The 22,810-nt window shown below is 38.5% G+C and overlaps 1 protein-coding gene across 17 annotated transcripts in view; it reads left to right on the forward strand.

Annotated features, from left to right (window-relative positions):
- FHIT (fragile histidine triad diadenosine triphosphatase) overlaps positions 1-22,810 on the forward strand; it is a 1,315,417-nt gene that overhangs the window by 380,268 nt on the left and 912,339 nt on the right. Inside the window, exons 4-5 of one of the 17 annotated variants that reach the window (XM_057508123.1) lie at positions 10,682-10,780; positions 11,363-11,635. The exons of 12 other annotated variants lie outside the window; for them this stretch is intronic. Coding sequence is in view for 1 of the 5 variants with exons in the window: in XM_057508087.1 (XP_057364070.1) it covers positions 14,359-14,437 (79 nt within the window). In the remaining 4 variants the exon portion in view is untranslated. Of the gene's footprint in view, positions 1-10,681; positions 10,781-10,824; positions 11,636-13,913; positions 14,438-16,951; positions 17,208-22,810 lie in introns of those variants that run through there. 4 more of the 17 variants (XM_057508125.1, XM_057508140.1, XM_057508087.1 and 1 more) reach the window with 4 other exon arrangements.

Raw genomic sequence — 22,810 nt, forward strand, 5'->3', positions numbered from 1 at the left:
CGGCACAGGGCCTGGCTCACAGTAGGCATTGGATGCATAGTTGTTCAATTAGATTGAACTCTTCAATGGACAGTTTTGCACAAACTTTCAATAATAATGAAGACAGTCTATACTCTATGCCTTCAAACGTTGTTTCTCTCTTCCTACAAAGCCATCCTTCTACCCTTGTTTAACCCATCTCATCTGTCAGGTCTCAGGTTTAATTCACTTCCTTTGTTTTAGTATCTCTTAGGATGAACTCCTTTCCTTTAGTGCCCTTCCCTCAGCTGTAAAAGATATACTAACAGTGGGCATCTTTGACTTGTGTCTATTTCTCTAATAGCTTCAAAGAGTCATAGATAGTGTTTGATTTTGATTACTTTAGTATCCCAGCCCCCCATTCTAGTACCTGGAACTTACTACATATTCAGTAAATAGTTTAAGTGAATGAAAGTAATTACCAAACAATGTAGTGACTATCATTTTTTACTTTGAATGAAAATGAGATTGCTGTTAAGATAATAATAATAATAATAATGTCTTTTTAAAAGGTGATGGTAACTACTTTATTGAATTGTGACCATGTGCCAGACCCTTTGAGTAAACTGATTCCCTCATAACTCTATGAGGAAGGCAAAGTTATCCCCATTTTTACCAGTGAGGAGAATGAGCATAAAGATGGATAGCTAGGGTAGATTATACACTTGTTTGGTTGGTAAAGCTCAGGATTCAAACTTACGTTCTGAACTGCTATGCAAAATTGTCTCCCTATGCTATTTGGCTACATCCTTAGATTTACTATCTAGAGGAACAAAATGATAGTGTCCTCATGTGGCCTGAACAGTATGATAGATTACTTTGTCACAACCCAAATTAGCAACAGTCCCCTTTAATTTCATTGTGAGGCTTCAGCTGCGTTTCCAGCCATAAGCAGAAAATGTAGAGGCCATCTGATTCTGTCTTTTCATTTTCAGGGGATTGGAGGGGGATGGTATTTCACCCATCCTCTTTGGGTCACAGCCTCCTTGTTGAATGCCCTTTGCTTCAGTCTCATTTATAAGGAATTATCAAGTACTTCATTTGTTCATTTGAAAATCCAGTGTTTATTGCAGTGCAGAGCAGCCACATTATTATAAATACTTAGAAAAATTAGATGATTCAGTTTAGTGGCTCTGAAAAGTCTAACTTCTGTGTGTAGAGACATGTTTATTATCACCTAAATTCAAAGACACTGTATAACACATTTATAGTGGTATTCATAACTTCCACTTTCTATCATAACATTCCCTTTCTACCTTGTTTGTGTGTTTTATTGTTAGAAACCAACCCAAAACTCATCTGTGGGATGACACACAAAGGATGATATTTAAGTATTAGAGCTCTAATGGGGTGAAGTTGTACCTAGAGTTGCTAAAGTCAGTGCTGAAATGATCATCTGAATTTCTTGTTCATGATGTAGGTATCCAAGATTACCTGCCTGCCCAGACCCTCTATAAAAGCTCTGTGCGTCCTGCCACTTATCACTCTGAGGAGGTAGTGGTAGTTGGAGAGGTGATGTTTCCCTCCTTTTTTAAAATAGATTTAGGTATAATTGATCTGCTGTGGACATCCTTATAATAGTAGTAACATTCCTATGTATATATTAAATAGAACTTTTTTAATGGTAAAATTTCAGGGCTCGTTTCCCTTGGAGACTTTACCCTCTTTCAACTTCTATTTGTGGCTGCCATTTTAAAACTAGGTATAAATATTATGTCAGTTAGATAAAGGAGTGATGAATTCACTTTTTTGAAGAAAGCATTACCTTTCCTTTCCATGAAATTCAGCTTAACTGTTCCTGATTGACATGCTATTATATGATTCTCCCCTCACCAGACAGTTACACATATTTAATAATTTTTATGTATAAAGAGTAAGGTTAAACAGTTACAAAGTCAAGTTGTTATGCTTTGCATGGCTTTCAGAATGATTGTGGAATTGAAATGAAATTAATAGCAGCAGGAGGATGTTTCTGATATGCAACATATTTCCTAAAATGACATGGGATTGTTCTTGGCCATAGGAAGTCCTAGTGGCAAACCTTGGGACAGTGAAGGGCAATTCTTATAAAACACTTGAAGAGAGGGCAGAATAATCACTTACTTTATATGCCTTTGAGTGGTTTCACTAGATAAGTTGAATATGCATTTAAAAAAACAGCGATAAAGGAAGATAAATGTGTTAACGTGGCAAAATTTCCCCAGCATGTTGTCAGTGGACTGTGTTCCTTTAACCCATCCCTAGAACTCATGTATATACTCCTCTCCTTTCCTATCACTCCATCTCATCTTTACTCCCTTAACCATATGTCCCATTCTGAGGTCCCAGCAAACAATTTAGCATGTGCTATAAATAAAAATACTGAACAGCCCCATGTACCAGAACTCAAAGGTACTAGACTCCCTTTCTTGCTCCAGTCAAGACCAGTCTCCTGTTTCCACTTTATGTTATCTGCCCACTTACCATTGGCCCTGCCTTCCTTTTTCATTCTATAGTGTCTTGGAACTCATGGGTTTATGCAAAGTTTACAAAATTGGGTAGGATTGCTCCTAAAATTTGTAGGACAATGACACATTCATTTCTGTCTCTGGAAGTCCTCGCCAAATGCAGCTTGTGGTGGGACAAAGCCGGCATCTTCAATTCTTAGCATGCCTGATTTCTCTCTGGTGAATCACCTGCCTGTCTAGAGAGTTCACCTCAAAAATAGAGAAGGTTTGAGGACACTAAATGAATAAGGTAAAGTGGAGCACTGGTAATATGTGCTTCTTTACCGTGGGTCTTTGCATGGAATTATTTGATCCTTGTGTTATTGTTCTGGTTAATGATTTTAAACCCTGAACTAAGTCTTTCTTTAACAGGAAAGCTGTCAATATAATATGTACATACACACACATACATATATGAACAAGGGGAATTTCAGTATTAGTAGTTAGTGAAAAGAGGAATGGTAGACTATAACTATAAGTGGAGTTTTAGAATCTCCACTTATTCCTCTTTGACTAGAAAGACTTTTCTTTCCTAATTGTAAAGGGTACATGCTTCATGACTCCAAATACCTGCTGTCTGCTGTTTCTCCTCTTAAAGAGGACTAATTCAGATTTCTGCTGTTTGCTGTGTGATCTCACTTAATTCACTTAACCTCTCTGAACTCTGGTTTCTTCTCCATAAAATGAGGCTAATTATAGGAACTACCTCATAGAATGGTTATGAAGGATTAAATAACAATTTATATAAAATGATTAGCAAGGTACCTGGCATGCAGAAGCTCCCAAGAAATATGGATTATTATTATTAGATGGATATGTGCACTTACCAATCTTGGGTAGGTATTTAAGGATATTATTTTTTAATATTCTGTTTCTTTTAGGATACTACCTATTGCTGTTTTCAATGAGGCAAATATAGAAATATCTGAAACAAATAAAAAAATAAGGTAATGTAAATAATGTGACAAAGGCATGTAGAAAATCTTTGGTAGTCAGATCCTGTCTAAGCCTCATTGCTTTGAGATTAAATGCTGCCACTAAGAGCCAGATCTGATTGATGTTTTATCATTTTATCATTTAACTTTATGCTGTGCTTTCATTCCAAATCTTCTCATGTACTTGGCAAAATGATCAAGGAAGCTCTGAGTCTGATTTATGTTTCTACTTAAAATCAAAACCAAAGATCTCTAGATGAGGTAATGAGTTGAGGTTAAGTATTTTGAGGAGAGGAACTAGGAAATGCAAAGGAATATTTTCTAAATGTTTCTACTTGTTTTCACTTCTAGTGAGGTTAAGTAAGATCAACTGGATCTGAAATTCTCACACATAACAACTATTGAGTAAGGGAGAAAAAATTTACACGGAAGACCCTAGAGAATGAAAATAACCAGGCAGATTTTAGAGGGTAATTGAGATTCAAAACTTGGAAACAGGGACAGAGAGTAGAGTGAGTTTGTTTTAAAATTTTTGAAGGCATACTTAAGTTAATGTTACTTGGGGTGGCTGATTCTAATAGAAAAACCACAGTCTTTTTAAAGAAAAGGGTTAGGGCAACCACAACCACTGGAAAAATGAAGCTAGAATCCTGCAAAGGAAAGAGGCAGACTGGGGAAACTCCCAGTTCTGTGCATAAGCACTATCCAAATTTTTGACTGACCCCTGAACCACACATTCCTGTGGCAGACACAAAACAGCACAGCTAAAGATAAAAGAACAGAACTGAGATTTGAGTGCCACCCAAAAAGTAGTTTTCAATTTGAGTATAACCAAATTAATTGCCTGCAAAAACAAATAAATCAGTGGTTTTCAAAGAACTGATTTCAAAGTCTTTACACCATAACATTCATATTCATGCATTCACATGATGCAACCTGAAGTTACAAATCATATGAGGAACCAAGAAACTATAACCCCTTCTGAAGAGAAAAGGCAATCATCTGAGACTAATTACAAGATGATCCAGATAAAGGAATTAGCTAAGATTTTAAAGCAGCTATTTTAACCATACTCAATGAAGGACAGAAAAGTATACTTGCAATGAATAAAAATATAGTAGGAAGAAACTAAAGAAAAAGAACCAAATGGAAATTCTAGAACTGAAAAATACAGTATTTGAAATAAAAATTCACTATGTGAGCTTACATCCATTGGAAGTAACAGAAGAAGGTGTCAGTGAACCTAAAGATAAATAAATGGAAATTTTCTTTCTGAAGAACAGACAAAAAAATATTTAAGAAAAAAACTGAATAGAAAAAAGTGAACAGAACCTGAGGGACCTGTGTGACAAAAATAAAAATGTCTAACATATGTGTAATTGTAGTCTCAGAGGAGCAGAGAAAGAGAACAGGAGAAACATATTTGAAAAAAATCACAGCTCCAAATTTTCAAGTTTGGTGAAATGCATACATTTACAGATCAAGAAACTCCAGCAAGCCCCAAATAGGATAAATTGGAATAAAACCATGTCTAGGTACATCTTTTTCAAACTGTTATACTCTAACAATAAAGAGAAAATCTTGACAGTACCCAGAGAAAAATGACACATTACCTTCTAGGAAACAATGCTTTAAATAAGCACTGATTTTTCATCAGTAACTACCAAGGCTGGAAAAAGTAAAAAGACATTTTTAAAGTTTGGGAAAAAAACAAACTGTTAATCCAGAAATCCATGTATATTAGAAATAGTAAATATAAGAGAGTATATTTTCATTTTAGTGTCTTAAAAGGCATAGAACTTTTTAAAACCAAAATTATAAGACTACTTTGTGGTATTTATAATGTGCTGGGTATAGTTGTAGTACATATGGCAAATATAGCATAAATAATGGGAATGCATGGTAAATAAACTCACACAGTTGAGTGGTTTTGAAATTATATATTAGGGGGTATGAAAATAAAATTTCTCATGGTGGCTAATTCTTAAATACAGGTCAAAAATGTGTATTTTAATGCTTAGAACTACCCATGAAAATACAACAGATAAATTGGAATCTTAAAAATATTTAAAATGATCCTAAAAGAATGCAGGAAAGAAGTATCAGAGGGCAAGACACAGAGGGGGCAAGCAGAAAACAAATAATAAAATTGTAGCTCAAAACTTGACCATATCAGTAATTACATGAAATGTTAATGGACTAAATACTTTAATTAAAAAGCAGAATTTATCAGAATGAATTAAAAACAGAACTATATTCTGTTAAGAGATAATCTTTAATATAAATACAGATTAAGTTTTAATAAATTGATCAGAAAAGATATGCCATGGAAACAGTGTAAGTTTAGAGTGGCTATGTTAATATTAGACAAATTAAACTTTAAGACAAAAGTATTACAAGAGATAAAGAAGAATATTTCATAGTAATAAGTATGTCATTACATTAAGATGACATAAAAATTATAAATAACTTTATGCATAATAAAATTCCTAGAAAGATCACTTTAAGTATTTTTGAGTCTGGAATTTTTTGAGGACTATCTCAGTTGTGAGTCATCATGTTCATCTAACAGCCATTTAATAAGCATTGGACTCCAAGCTCAACACAAGTGAAAGAGCATAGTTGGAGAGTGTAGATATTTGATGCCTAACTGCTTATAAGTTGTTCATTACACATTGTTGTGCAATGTATGTTTGCTTCATTTAATGCATTTTATATGTTTGAGCACTTCCCATGATCCAGGATCAAGCTAGGCACCCTCATAATTTAATCACTCAAACAGGGTTATATTTAATTGCTATAGCACCAGAATAGCTATTAAGTCCTTTCTATTTGGTGCCCAACCATATTTAATGATAGTTGTCTGAATATTACCCCTGCTTACAACGCTCATATAAATTAGAAGTATTTCCCTCATTTGTCAGCGGACGCATATGTGTTTCAGATGTTCAGTATGTTGCCCCATGTAATATAATTGGTAAATGGCAGAGCCAGCCTTCAAATCCTAGTGTCTTTCCAAAGCTTCCCCCTCTGCACTACAGCATTTCTTCCAAGGAAATCTCTCTGATCCATTGTTCTTGGGTGTGCTTATGGGGATCTACAGTGTGCATTCCTGGACACCACTTGAGGACAAATGAACATTTTATGCTTTATCTGGCTACATTCTGGATGCCACACTGGTGCCTATGAAACATGGGGAAGCTTGCTGTTTTACAACAGACACGTGATTTTGTTATAGTTCTCTGGGTAGGCTAGTGTATCAGTTTACTAAACCTGAAATCTTCATATGCATGTGCTCCTGATAGAGTTCTGTATTTGCAGTAGACATGCTTACAGTAAGAATTTAGAGATCGTTGACTAGTTTGCCAGATTTCCATCTGCCCAGTGACATGAAAGAAGGGCAGTGAATGTATACCCTGGCTCAGCGTGGAGCAGAATTTTACATCAGTGCATAGAGTTAGAGGGATAAGTGATTTCCAAATCTTGTCTACGAGTTATGCATTTGAGTTTTGTTACTTCTGGTTAATAGAACTGCACTTATATCTTCATGGGTCAATATTTCAGACTTTTCAAATATTCTTGAATACTTTTTTCAAATATTATCTCTGAATCTTTATAACAATGTTAAGAAATAGATATTGTCCCCATTTTAGAAATAGGGGCACTAATTCTTCTGTATTCTGTCCTCTCAAATAGAAGGCTAATATGTTTGCTCCTTTCCAAGACAAAGGACCTGTGCAGTAAGTTATGGCTTCACTGTATATTCTTGTGAGAATTATATGCCATTTCCGTAATAAGTGTGACGGTCCCTAATCTGGAATCAGGTGACATGAATCCTGGCCATTGCTGTTACTAGCCAGCTAAGAACTCTGTATTTGTGGTGGCTTATAGCCAATTTAAAATATGATTAATGAAATAAACAGAAAATTAGGAAACAAATCCACTAACCACTACTGCTAATAGAGTTGCAAATATACACCGAGCACAAATATTCACTCTGATTTTTCTGGCAGGCAGGGCAGAGGGAGAAGCACAGGACTTTTCATATTTTATTATCAACAAAATTACATGTCAGAAACTTCACATGATATCTAAGATCCTTTGTTGTTTTTAAAATTTTTATAAAAACGGGGCAGTAATACCTACCTTTCAGAAAGTTGATGGAATTGAGGCCACACTGGTGCATAAAAGTTAGTTTCCTGTTGTCCTTATATAACCTCAAGAAAGGCGCATGGTAGAAATCCTAGGAGAGTCAGGTTGCCCTTCTGTGGGTTATGTAGTGACTACTTATTCAAGCTCCCCTTTGTTGTCAGCAGCTGTGAGAAACATTTTACAGTCTTCTCCATACAAAATAGATGTTATTGCCCCTGTTCCATAAATTAGGAAACTGATTCCCAGAGCAGTGATGTCACCTGACCAAGGCCACATATAAGGATTTAAGTTAAAATCCAAATCCTTGTTTCTCTGTCACCAAAGCCCAGGTTCTTTTCAGTACACTTCACTGTGTCTAAAACACTGAATAATTTAACAGCTTTGGCATTCTATCCAAGAAACATTCCAGTTTATAAAGTGGTCATCATGAAGAACTGGCATGTACAGGGTTAGAATTCACGTGATGGGAGTTCCCCAGCGGAGCCACGACTCTGAAGGCTCCATCATCCCCGGCAACATCAGGGAGAACCTTGTAATGTTTGTATTGCACATTTGTGCTTTGTTTTTAAAAAGTAACCTCTTCATTAGTATTTGAGGACTTGGAGAATGACAGAGTGAGGTCACACTGGAACCCCCAGTGACAGCTTTGCCAATACAATTGGAATGTTCCCCAACTCTAAAGCTTAGTTAATGAAAAGTGACCCAAAAAACTTCTTCACTAATGTGTAGTGCTCTCTCGTCAGCTTGAAACAAGCAAACTGCCAGCCTGCAGAGCACCGTGCCTACAGTATATGCTCAATAAGTCATGCACTCTGGGTTTCCTCAGGTTGTCAAACTCCTTGATTGAAAAAGTGCGCAGTGCCGCTCTTATGGGAAAGAGGCAGGGATCAAAGGGTTGGAGAGCTTACTCTTAATATTTCAGTTTGCTTTCATCTGCAGCCAGAAACTGTTCCATTTTACAGTTTTGATTAAAGGACTATTCCTTCTGCATCTTTTTTGGTTTTGTTTATGATTCAAATACTGTAATTAAAATGGAGTTGCTTTTGTAATAGAACTACTAAATCATCCAGATGAAAACCAAAGGGAAGGGCTTGATATTTTGTGCTATAACAATAAAAGCCCACTTGGGTGTGTTGGGTCTGAAACAGATTGAGAATAAGACATTGAGATGGGTTTTAGCTTTGCTAAGTCTCTGTGGCAGTGTTTTCTTTCTTTTTTTTTTTTTTATTGAAGTATCGTTAATATACAATCTTATTTTGGTTTCAAATGTACAACACAGTGGTTCAACAGTTACCCACATTGTCAAATCCTCACTCCCTCTAGTGTGGTTGCTATGTATTAACGTAGAAAGATCTTACAGAATCATTGACTCTGTTCTCCATGCTGCACTACCCTACTGTCCCTTGACCACCTTACATTGTGATTGCATCTGTGGCAGTATTTTCATTTTAGGAGGTTAGGCCTTATTATTACCTCCGTGGGTAGGTTAATCCTTTCTGAGAGCTAACACCCTTAGCCTATCAGTGATACTTGATTTGTATATATGGTAGCTTTAAAAAATACCAAAGCTCCATCCTGGACCAAATAAAGCAGAATCTTTGGGGATAACTGTTTTTAAAAGCTTGCCAGATGAGTCTAAGAGGAGCCAGGGTTGTGAGAGATTGGACCAATTTGACTCAAGTTGTGCAGAATTGCAAGTCATGACTATTTCAGCAACTGTTATCATCAACCCCACAGCATCAACCAATTTCCTGAAGGGCTGTAAAACCTAAAGGGTTTTAGGTTAAGACCTTTTCAGAAGGTTAAAAACCCTGATTTCTGGGCTCCACTTCCATCTATTGAAGATATTTTTTTTTAGGAAATCTCCATTTTTAAGAAGAGTGCTAAATAAATCTTACATATTAAGGTTTGAGAATTTGCTAGAGAAGCAAGATGATCTTTGTAACTGAAGATGAGTGGAACTTCAGAAGCAAGTGCACAATCACAGTAAAATCAGGGCAGGGTTTTTTTGTTTCATTTTGTTTTTAACAGTAGAGATTTTGGTACATTCGTCTGGGCTAACTGAGATCCTGCATGGTTATAATAGCATTGGCTTTATTTTGGGGGAACCCCTACCACTCACATACCATCTAGGGCCATAGGAAACCCAGGAATATACACACATTCCATTGCTTTTATAACCTTTAGATACCCAGGCCTAATGACTAGGGCCGACACATTTTTTAAGAGCCTATTATGAGAACTTAAAAAGAATAAGGAAAATTAGTTTGCTTTCAATGTATGGAGAAATTACAGAATCAGAATAATTAGATATGTAATGAAATTTCAACAAAATTGAACATTTTATTTATATTAATTACTAAATTTAGTGATTATAGAAGGTCTACACTTGAGATAATTTATGAATTAACTTCTCTTACTTAAGAATTTCTGAAAATGCATTATGATTGCTGGGAAATTTTAGCCAATTTTAAAATCAAATAAACTGCAGTATATGCAACCAAATTATTTTAAATGAAAAAGTATAAAAATATTTTCAGAAATTTCATACCCAACAAATGTTTAGTATAATACATATGATACAATATGGGGTTGAGCCTCCCAAAGAAAATGTGCCAAAGGCTGAGGAAGATCATGTCAGTGTACTTCAAGATTTGCTAATTTTGTATATACTTCAAAATTAAAGGATATTAAATTGTCCTGGGCTCATTTCTCATTGGTAAAGCTATCAAAATATGCCTAACTAGTCTTTTAAAAGTGCAGTGGAAACTAAACTTAACATTTTTTCTTACCTTCCTTCCTCTAAAAAAAAAAGAAAGCCAAACGGTAAAGGAAAAAAAACTAATATTTTTAGCAACACATTATATTACCTTTAAAACTGCGTTACTTACATAAAAGTTGGGTTGGTTAATGAGCATCAAACGAGACTGTCAAGGCAAATTGCACACTATACCTCTTGCTCAGAAAATTACCCCAAAGAAATTACTATAATAGTAGTGAACAACACATGACTACAATAAAAGTCAGAAGTAGATGCCGTGAAAATTTGGAGATCAGCTAATAATTAGAGCAAATTTTTTAATTTTCCAGGTCATATTCATACTTGGGATTTGATTGCATATAGGTCACCAGTTTCAGGATTCTTCTGCTCTATATCTTATGATTCCTGGTGCTGACATTTAACTTCAGGTGCATGTTCCTCTCTTATTAGCTTCTTTTGAAATTTCTTTTGTAAAATATACCACAGCTGTTTTATTTGTCAGTTTACCTTCCTTTTTGACTGTCACCTCTCCTAGAATGTGAGCTCAAAGAAAGTAGGAGCTATGACTGTATTTTACCAAATCATGGGAATGAAAGGATGACAACTGATCATTTTGTCCTTGTCAGCCATGATCAGTCAGAAGTGTCATGCTATGAAGAACAATGTTGCAAATACTTAACTGGTCAGGAAATGTTTTAGAACATCTTATTTAAACTTAAGGTTCTCTAACTCCAAGTCAGTAATAAATGGCTGATGGGAGGGAAGCTATTTCCAAGTTTCATATAGCTCTCTCTTACCTCCCCCAGCATCAAAAAAGAAAAAAAAAAAGCCAAAAGAACCAGGTTTTCCATAAATTCTGTGACTTCTAGATGAATAAAATCTTTATACTTTTGGAGAGAGGCCTGGAAATGTCTTGGCAATATGTCAGCTGATTAATACTTTAGAATGATGATTGACTAGAGAGTGGAAGTGGAGCTAATAGCCTCTTTTTTTCCTCTTTATTATTTCAGACTAATCGGTAAGTCATCGTGGAGGTGTGGGGTGTTTTGGCGTCAGCTGTCTAGGAGCTTCAGGTGACAAATGGAGGGAGGTATTTGATCTCTGTGAGGTGGTGGCCTCCGCTGCAGTGGAGCTGGGTGACTTGTGCTGTGCTGTTTGCGAAGCTCAGGGCTGCTATTGCATTCCTGGCAAGGTCTGTGGAAACTTCTACTGTGACCTGCTGTGTGCCACGTCATATTAGACACTGGGTGGGACACAGCAATGGATCTAACACAGTCCTAACTGTAAGTAGTTCAAAAATCTAGCAAGGGACACATATGCCTGTAAGTCATTATTCTACCAGGTAAAAAGTGTTAAGTGTCTTTAAGATATGAACAGATACTATGGGAGCCATTAGCTTATGGATGGATGTGTGAAATCTGCCTAACTGGGAATTAGTGATTTGAAACTGTGAGAAAGTCAGACCATCTAGTACCGACCGTGTATGCTGGTAACAGCAGTTAGAATCACAAAATGGCTCGGAAAGGAATGCTGGCATGAGAACCTGTTCAGGATTTTCAGGGTTGCATAAAGCTCCAGGTCTGTATCAGTAAGACAAGATTCAGGTGAATTATATCCTAGAAGGTCTGAGCTGAGCCTTGTCCTAGAAAGCGTGCAGGGGTTTAGATAGAAATTTCCACTCATTCTTGGGAGAGGGCGTGGCTTTCACAGGAACCGGTGTTACTGCAGTTACTGTTGGGGTGCTCATGCTCTTCTGTCTCTAAGGAAGAAGTGGCTGAGCTCCCACCTGAGTCCCACAAATTCTGAAGAGAGGTGGGTTTTTCACTGAAATAAAAGTCATATATTTGAATGCCAGATCTGCTTCCACTGGCTGAATTCACTCTAATATAATCAGGGCCTGAATTCAAGGGTTCACCTCAAGAAGCAAAGGATTAGCAGGCTTCTGCTCCCATGCCTTCCCCTGTGGATTTAAGTAACTTCCAGAATATGCATGTTTTGAATATTTGCATATATTATTATTATGGACTGAATTTAGTCCCTCCAAAAGTCATTATGTTGAAACCTAACTTCCAATGTGACTGTATTTGGAGATATTCAAAGAGCTAATTAAGTTTTAGTGAGGTCATAAGGGTGGGGCCCTAATCCAATATGACTGGTGTCATTATAGAAACAGGAAAGGACACTAGGGATGCATGCACATAGAGAAGAGACGCTGCACACCGGAAGGAGGGGGCATTTTGCAAGCCGAGGCGAGGAGGCAAGGGAACAAATCTGCCGATACCTTGATCTCGGACTTTCAGCCTCCAGAACTGCTAAGAAATATATTCCTGTTGTCTAAGCCATTCAGTCTGTGGCATTTTGTTATGACAGCTCTGAAAGACCATATAGTTTTTGGCAAATCTCCCCAGTGGGTATTATTTGTGAGCCTGTCAATGACAAGTTAAATAAAATTCTTAATTTGGTCCAGAGCAACTATGAAAGTCCTTAAAAAATTACCTTCCTGTCCTTCTCATTAAATAGTGGCTGCATAACCATAGTATGAAGCTGCTTATTTGTGTAGGACAATTTTTTCATTCAACCACCTAGTTATCCCACAAATATTCTTTGAGTGCCTGTTATGTACCAGTTACTCACAGATTATGCTCAGAAGGAGCTGTCAGTCTAGAAGCAGAAATACAGGAGGCACATAAAATACTGTCATTTGTACAAATGCTGTGGGTATGCGAAGAGTGGAGGATTCGCTGCAGCTGGGATGGCAGGGATGACTCCTAGAGGGGGCCTTGAAGGAAGGCTTTGGGGGGTAGGTGGGATTTGGTCAGGCAGAGTAGGGCAGTGGGGAAGGAAAGTTGAAGAGGGGAAGGAATGGTGAGCAGAGGCTTAGAGGTAGAAACCTTGGGCAGGTTTATAGGGAGATGTGCACTTTGACAGAAATACATCTAAATAAAAGTTGTATATTTGAGTGCCATGTCTGCTGCCACTGGCTGAATTCAAACGAATACAATCAGGACCTGAACTCAGGAACTCACCTCAAGAAGCAAAGATTAGCAGGCTTCTGCTCATCGAGAAAAATACATGAAGTAAAATTTTCCTTTGGGAGGCTGAGTTATGTCAGACTCAGAGGGCTTCTTTCACGAAGGAGTGATGAGATGCCAGGCACTGGCTTATGTACATCCTTATATTAACTCATTGTAACCCTACTAAGTAAGGCTAATATTATCCCAGGTTAATTGATGGGGAAACTGAGGCACGGGTGCTTTCAAACACTTGCCAGTTACTTGTAAATTGTGGAGCGGGGATTTGAAGCTAAGCACCCTGGCTCCAGAGTCCTTGCTTATGTAAAGGAGGCCTGAGCATCAAAACCAAAGCATGAGGGGAAGTGCAGGGTGTGGGTGTGGACTGATTTGCAAATAGGGCAAGATGCAGGCTTTGGGAAAGTGGGCACCTTGTCCTGTATCCTTGGGCAAAGAGGAGGGCAGAGCCCTTGCCTCTGATAGCCATGGCGGGGTGGGGGTGGGGGTTGTCACAGCACCCGCGGCCATCTTCCTCTCAGTTAGCCATGTTTGCAGCCATCATGGAGATAAATCGTTGGTTCAGGGAAACAAAAGTGTTTTTCAGGCGCTTTGCTGCCATGGTTAGCCTAGGACAGGGTTATGAAAGGAGCTTTTTTTGCATCCGCTGCCTTCCGGGGTTACATTCTTAGTGAATCTGCTGCCTCAAAATGGAGCTTGTTAGTTGCGTGTCATCGGAGGGTGGCAATTAGTTGCATGTGTCTGGTTGGGTGCCAGCCCCCAGGGCGCCAGGCCTCAGTGGGGGAGCCACTGTGTGTCATGAATTAGTCTTTAAATAAAAGCAAGTTTTTAAAATGAAGCATGCTAATTCGGGTTTTGCTAACCCCCTCTGAAGAAGGGGTGGCCTGTTCGGTGCCAGCTGGCTGAGCTGGCATTCGGCAAGAAACTGGGTCCCTACCAAAAATCGCATTGCTCCCACCTCCCCCTTTGGGAGCAAAATGGCAGCGAGGAGCTGGTTGGCCCTGAGAAACAAGGTGAAACAAGGGCCAGGGGCGCACAATGATGGGCTGATTAAAGGTAAGTGAACTGCCGTGGGGTCCCCACTTCCCTCACCACTTTAGAAAGGAAAGTGCCCCTCTCTCCCTGCTCACGCTGTCCTCAGCCACCCATTCAGTGACTTTCTACATAAAAGGCTTCCTCATCCAATTGCTTATACACTGCACCTTTTATACTCTTCCAACTCATACTTAAGGGATTATCACTGCAGCTTTTAACTTCCCCCAGAAAGAGCTGAATGAGCGTGAATGGGGCGGAAGAGTCTGCAGTGAGAAAGTGTCCCCCACCCCAAAACGCTCACAAAACCCCTAATCACCATGTAAGAATGCTGTCCTGTTTTTGGCGGCGGGTGGCTTCAAATGTGGCTAATTAACAATTACCGTACATATAGGCGATAATTACCAGGAGTTGTGCAGTGCATACAGCTTGTAGAAATAGAATGCGCTACACACACGGGCCCTGGTCACCTTAACATGGCGCTTTTTCACATTAAGAGCGATCCTACTGATCAAGGTTTTGATTCTTGAAACTCAGCCCTTGGCCCGCTAAGTGCTGGTTGGAAGATTATTTTCTTAACACTTAGCAGGTGGATGATTTGATTATGAGAAATGGCAACTATGTGATGCAATCAGCAGTTGAAAACAGGAAACGTCCAGTTATGTATTTATTTGGGGATGGGGTTTGCAAACATCTCTGTTTTCAAATAAGATTTCTCAGTATTGGGAGAGGAGCCTTGTAGTAAGTAGGCAGGGCAAAAAAAGAATTTAAATAAGCTTTACATTTTTTCTGAGGATCCAGGAAAGATGGAAACATTTTGTCATATGAATGTATTTGTGTAGCAGATTGCTGAGAAATATGGGTCGTCCTGGTTACTAATGTAGTGTACATTAAATTTCCTGGAGTTTTTTTTTTCCTGTTTATTTGATGCCAGCGTCTCTTCTCTTCCAAATGCAGTGTATTAAGTTTACTAATAAACTGACACCCCATTTCTAAGAGACTCAGCCTGAAAATCTTCCTGATGGAACAGGATTTTTTTTCAAGTGAGGCAAAATTGACAATGAAGGACATTTTGAATACTTAAGTACTATAAATTATTTTAAGGGGAATTTTATGTTTTCAAGGCAGTGCATTTTACAGTTTCTTTAAATACTCATTTAATATTTTGGGTATTGGCAGGACTATGTGTTGCTTTTAAGAATAGGATCTGATAATAAGCCCATGGAGCCTTTAATTTATGACAGCATTGTGGTGGATCTGATATGGGATGCATGTGATTATGTCTGCAAGCTGAAAATAAACCAGCTGGTATTTGTTCTGAAAACATTCCGAGAACACCCTCCTGTTAATGGCCCATGGCTTGATCCAGCATCTGGTAAACTAATATATTGTCATTTTTACCATGAAAGTCAGCACAAATCATTAATGATTCTGGCAGCCATTTGCGTACTTCTCTTGTCTAGAATACACCAATTACCATGAAATTATTCCTATTAGCAGCATGATTGAATGATAGTAACCTGACCATAACTTGTTGGCAGAAATTCTTTCATAATGACAATAATGATCTGTTCATTTGAGTCCTTGCTGGGCTCTGTTAAACAGGAAGGTTGGATATTATATGTTTCTAACCCTCATGCACAATACTTCTTAATGACTGTGTGAATTGAAGGAAATGTGCTATCTTGCAGATTTATTTCAGTGTGGGAACTTACCGTTTTTGTTTAACTTGTTGGGGGAAGGAATCACTGTTTGCCATTAAAAGTAGTGCTCAGGGACCATTTTGCAATATGCACACATTATGAGCAACACCAATATATGTAGAGCCTGGTAGAGTTCATCTTTGCTCTTATTACAGACAATACCTGAAGTTTTCAATGAAATATTTCACATACAGTCATCACCAAAGAATGAAATAATACTATCAATGCCAGTGATTAGGAAAGATATAGAGAGCCCAATACCGCCGTGATACTGATAATTTAATTACAATTTTTCTCTTACTCAGACTTGATCTGTAAGGTCACATGACCAGCCTAACTGAAAATGCCTATCAGGCAGCTAGTCCGAGAGATGTAAGAGGAGCAGTGGGGGGGGACAGCTTAAGTTTTGTGAAAATTCTTTGTAGGACCTCTGTACAGAAATAGGACACATTAGCCATATTTTCCAAAGATCTAGGGAAACCAATTAATATACTGGATGCTTCTTGTGGTCCACTTCTTGTCTTGCTTTTTACTTGGGCCACTGCTGTGGAAATCAGCTTGGGGCAGGTGTGACCCAAAGCCTCTTGCCTAAGCTGCATTGGGTGTCCCCATTTTCCGCCTTAGAGCTTTTCTGACACATTGATGTGGGCCTGGAAGCCTGGAAGTACAAGTGGGTTAATGAACTTCGTAGTAACTCCTGACAAGTGGGGCATGGAAACTGCTGAATAAATGCTCTTCTCTTCCATGTCTTTGAAGCACATTATATATACATCTGAAACACATAAGGTTTCTCAGAGAGTCCCAGCAAGACTGAGCCCCAGCTGCCCAGTGGTGATGAGCTTGCAAATACACCCTTACATTGGGTTTTCCTCTGCAGAGGATGCTGCTTGTGCTCCACCATGATCAACTTGACCAGCTCAGCACGCCCCGTCTCAGCTGATAGAGTGTAGGATGCTAAGGTCTCACAGATGAACCCTTCTCAAGAGAATTATCCTCTGTTGAGGGGAGCCTCCTTCCCCAGAATACCTGCTAAATTTCCCTACTTTGGACCAAGAGCATTCCAGAGCCAGTGACTAGCTGAACCTGTCAAGGTGAGATGACTCTGTGGTGCCATTCATACCCCAGAGCTTCCTGTGGGATCAGGATCAGGCTAGATTTCAGGTGAAGCCATAGATTTCTTGGCTTCTTCTCTGGCGCATGCACCTCTTCATTGCCTTATAGCTTTCTCCTGAGGGCGGGTGCTTGCTCAGGAATGCTCATTTTAGGCTTTACTTCTAGGGAGCCTGAATTAAGATACCCTTTTCTCCTGTTTCTCTCTAGTTCCCCAATCCTATTTCCTAGGGTCCTTTCACCTGCCTTTAAGATTTGTCTTAGACTGTGCTTTCTGAGATGGGATGGTGATGGCGGTGGGTACCCAGCTCACCACGGTGAATATCAGTATGTTTAGAGGCTTCACCGGATGCTGTCTGCTGGGTTAGGTGCCCATGGCCCCTGTTAAGTGCCCTATTGAGGGAACTTAGCTTTAGAAAGAATTAGGCACTGTAAGATCATTCTAAAGTGAATGATTCGGATAATAAATGAAGAAGTTGAGAGACCTACTAGAGGGGGATCAAAGACTTGTTGCAGGAAGTGACTTGAATGCATGAGAAGCATTTTGGAGGCAGTGAAGGGAAATCCAGCTTGGAGAGACAGCTGAGTAAAGGCTCTGAGTGCTCTTGAGAACCATTAGTTCAAGCATTGCCATTCCTGTGGCAATACAGACCTCAGGCTACAGGGGTGGGTATGTCCGGGGGGTGCTTTTGTTTGTTCCACAAATATCTCTCAATAATTACCAATTTCAGGCCTTACTGAGGGCACTGTAAGTGACAAACAGAATAGAAATTGTCCTGGGTCTCAAAGAACTTGCAGTATAGTGAATACACAAGTAAACATAAATACATACAGTTACAGGTGTTTTTCCTAAGGCTCTGAAGGAAATGAAGAGGGTGCAGTGACAGAAAATAACAAGGGTCACATATGTGAGCTCAGGTGGACCAGGAGGTCATTCCTAAGAAGGTGATGTGTAAGCAGATCTCTAAAGTGTGGAAAGAAGTCAGCCCTGCAAAGGGGGTGGGACAAGGAGCAACATGGTAGCCACAGGGATGGCACATATGAAGGTCCTAAGGCAAGAAATACCTAGAAGTACAACCAAAGACGAGTGTGAACTAGAAATAGAGAAGGAAGGGAGTGCACAAAATAAAGTTGGAAGGTAGGGATGATCAGGGTTTTAGAGAGCATGGTATGCTATTTTGTCCTGAATGTAATGGAAAGCCATTGAAGGACTTTTAAGTGCAGAAGTGATGGTTTCCAATTCATGTTTTAAAATATGATTCTGTTGTGTGGAAAATGGATTGGGGAGGGAAACGAGAAGAGATGTGGGAGAAAAATATAAAGGCTGTTGCAGTAGCCCATGTGAGGAATGATGAACCCCTGGTCTACAACAGAGTCAATAGATGTGAAATAGAAGTTACTAGAACTTAATTCAAGACTTACTCTCTTACTCACTATTGTGGGGCCCAGGGCAGCAGTACAAATGGAGGTCACTTACCATCTGTCTAATATGAAGAAGTTATAAATCCAGGTAATGAACTATTATAAGACATGTTTTTTTATCTTTCAATCATGACAATGTAACTCTTAAACAACAAAATCCGTAAGTATGAGTTTCATGACTGAAAACTGGCAAAATACCAAAGATGACTAACATTGATTATTGCACATGTTCTGTTATTAGGGGTGATATTTGGATGAGTTTTTAAAAAGAAATAATTTATAAATCAACATACTTATTTCAAATAAGTTATCTTTTTTTTTTTTGGAGAGGGCATCTCTCATATTTATTGATCAAATGGTTGTTAACAACAGTAAAATTCTGTATAGGGGACTCAATGCACAATCATTCATCAACCCCAAGCCTAATTCTCAACGGTCTCCAATCTTCTGAAGCATAACGAACAAGTTCTTACATGGTGAACAAGTTCTTACATAGTGAATAAGTTCTTACATGGTGAACAGTGCAAGGGCAGTCATCACAGAAACTTTCGGTTTTGGTCACGCATTATGAACTATAAACAATCAGGGCAAATATGAATATTCATTTGATTTTTATACTTGATTTATATGTGAATCCCACATTTCTCCCTTATTATTATTATTATTATTAATAAAATGCTGAAGTGGTAGGTAGATGCAAGATAAAGGTAGAAAACATAGTTTAGTACTGTAAGAGGGCAAATGTAGATGATCAGCTGTGTGCCTATAGACTAAGTATTAATTCAAGCTAGACAAGGGCAATAAAACATCCACAGAAGCAGAAGATTTCTTTCAAAACAGGGGGGGTGAGGTTCTAAGCCTCACCTCTGTTGATCCCCAATTTCTCACCTGATGGCCCCCCTGCAACTGTGCCTGTCTTAGGTTGTTCCTCCCTTGAGGAATCTTACCCGTCTCTGGCTAACCAGTCATCTTCCGGGGCCATACAGGGAAATGTAAAACTGGTAAGTGAGAGAGAAGCAATATTGTTTGAAAAGGTTTGCTTTTTACTTCTTTGCAGATTTATGCCCTGTGGCTTCTATGCCCAGCATTTGTCTTGAGGTATCTTTACCACTTGGAAGAATAATGATACTCGGTAATTTTTGATATGAGGCACGAATTCTACTAAAGGGTTGTAATTAGGAAGGAAGAAGAAAGAGTATAGAAGTAGCAGATGGAAGAAAACATGGGAAGATTGATTATTTCTTTGACATATCTTCTTGTACAGTAACATAAGCATGTATAGGTTTTAACAAACTACTAATTAAATTGCGTACACACCATAACAGAATAGGAATACAGCTACATAACAAAAGCAGACCTACAATTACCAGCCATCTCCAGTGAAACCAAGAAAACCAGTTAGGTACCCTAGGCATTTGTGAAAACATATCAATGATATGATGGATATTGTCTAACTGAATCTGAATAGTTTGAGAAAAATCAGACAAATTAAAACAACACATTCCTGGGAACTGTTCACATCCAATATGTTCTTTTAACAGTAGATAGTCTATAGTCGCACGATTTTGGAGCACTGCAACTTGCACTTCTCCTAGTTCTTGGTTGAGTTCCGACAGTATAGATCCAGTCAAATTTGTTGTTTTACTGTATGCACAGGCCAGCTTAGATATCTCCTTCTTCATTCCAATGGCAAGTCCAGGAACCGGCTGGATGAATGCAGCTACGACTGCAGCATCGCCTGGATCTTTGTTGAAGTTTTTTGATGATCATCTTCTGGAATGATTCTTCCAGAGGATGTTGATGTTGGAAGTTCTTCTTCATATAGTATCTTAATTCGTTTTCTGGGTAGCCAAATTAGGCTTTGATCCTCTGTATAAACACAAACAAACCCTTTGCCCACACTTTGATATGACCTTTATACTATTGTGAAGAACCTTTTGGAGATTGCCACACAGGAACTGCTTTTTTTTTTTTAAGAGAAAGGAATATTATCAGAAAAATGTACTTCCATAGCTGATCATGCAACACCCTTTAAAAGATCAAAATTAAGGATATGTAAGTCATGCATTAATCGTTGATTTGCAGTTAGTTTTATCCTATCAGGGAGTAATCCCCCTTTTCTTTTTTTTTTTTGTTATCATTAATCTACAATTACATGAAGAATATTATGTTTACTAGGCTCTCCCCTACACCAAGTACCCCCCACAAACCCCATTATAGTCACTGTCCATCAGCATAGCAAAATGTTGTAGAATCACTACTTGTCTTCTCTGTGTTTACAGCCCTCCCCTTTCTCCCACCCCCCCATTATGCATTCTAATCATAATACCCCCTTTCTTCTTCCCCCCCCTTATCCCTCCCTACCCACCCATCTTCCCCAGTCCCTTTCCCTTTGGTAACTGTTAGTCCATTCGTGGGTTCTGTGATTCTGCTGCTGTTTTGTTCCTTCAGTTTTTCCTTTGTTCTTATACTCCACAGATGAGTGAAATCATTTGGTATTTGTCTTTCTCCGCTTGGCTTATTTCACTGAGCATAATACCCTCTAGCTCCATCCACGTTGCTGCAAATGGTAGGATTTGTTTTCTTCTTATGGCTGAATAATATTCCATTGTGTATATGTACCACGTCTTCTTTATCCATTCATCTACTGATGGACACTTAGGTTGCTTCCAATTCTTGGCTATTGTAAATAGTGCTGTGATAAACATAGGGGTGCATCTGTCTTTTTCAAACTGGAGTGCTGCATTCTTAGGGTACATTCCTAGAAGTGGAATTCCTGGGTCAAATGGTAAGTATTTTGAGCATTTTGAGGAACCTCCATACTGCTTTCCACAATGGTTGAACTAATTTACATTCCCACCAGCAGTGTAGGAGGTTTCCCCTTTCTCCACAACCTCACCAACATTTGTTGTTGTTTGTCTTTTGGATGGTAGCCATCCTTACTGGTGTGAGGTGATATCTCATTGTGGTTTTAATTTGCATTCTCTGATAACTAGCTATGTGGAGCATCTTTTCATGTCTGTTGGCCATCTGAATTTCTTTCTTGGAGAACTGTCTGTTCAGTTCCTTTGCCCATTTTTTAATTGGATTATTTGTTTTTTGTTTATTGAGGTGTGTGAACTCTTTATATATTTTGGATGTCAAGACTTTATTGGATCTGCCATTTACAAATATATTCTCCATACCGTAGGGTACCTTTTTGTTCTATTGATGGTGTCTTTTGCTGTACAGAAGTTTTTCAGCTTGATATAGTCCCACCTGTTCATTTTTGCTTTTGTTTTCCTTGCCCGGGGAGATATGTTCAAGAAGAGGTCACTCATGTTTATGTCTAAGAGGTTTTTGCCTATGTTTTTTTCTAAGAGTCTTATGGTTTCATGACTTACATTCAGGTCTTTGATCCATTTTGAGTTTACTTTTGTATATGGGGTTAGACAATGGTCCAGTTTCATTCTCCTACATGTAGCTGTCCAGTTTTCCCAGCACCATCTGTTGAAGAGACTGTCATTTCGCCATTGTATGTCCATGGCTCCTTTATCAAATATTAATTGACCATATATGTTTGTGTTAATGTCTGGAGTCTCTAATCTGTTCCACTGGTCTGTGGCTCTGCTCTTGTGCCAGTACCAAATTGTCTTGATTACTATGGCTTTGTAGTAGAGCTTGAAGTTGGGGAGTGAGATCCCCCCCACTTTATTCTTCTTTCTCAGGATTGCTTTGGCTATTCGGTGTCTTTGGTGTTTCTAAAGTTATCTTTTTAGATCTTCATTTTAGTAAAATAAATATGATGCTATAATTCAGGGTTTTTTTTGTTTTGTTTTGTTTCCGTTTTTAACATAATTTTTGTCTGTGTCAGTAATGACCCAAAGCAGGGATCTGCTACTAAGGCCTGGGGACCAAGTTTAGCCACACTGATTTATATACACATTGTCTATAGTTTCTTTTGTGCGATAGTGGCAGAAATGAGGAGTTGCAACGGCCCTAAATGTTTACCATCTGGTCTCTCTGAGAAATTTGCTGACCCCTGATCTAAAAAATTAAAAACTAAGCTGCATTTGCAGTTACAGTGTATAAGATTTGACTATATTTTCATGAAGCATCTAAACGGATTATAAAAATTAGAGAGATTAAATTACTTTTTTAATGTTTTGAAAAAGGTTACATT

This window comes from Manis pentadactyla, chromosome 1 (genome assembly GCF_030020395.1).
Source record: "Manis pentadactyla isolate mManPen7 chromosome 1, mManPen7.hap1, whole genome shotgun sequence".
NCBI classification, from domain to species: domain Eukaryota; kingdom Metazoa; phylum Chordata; class Mammalia; order Pholidota; family Manidae; genus Manis; species Manis pentadactyla.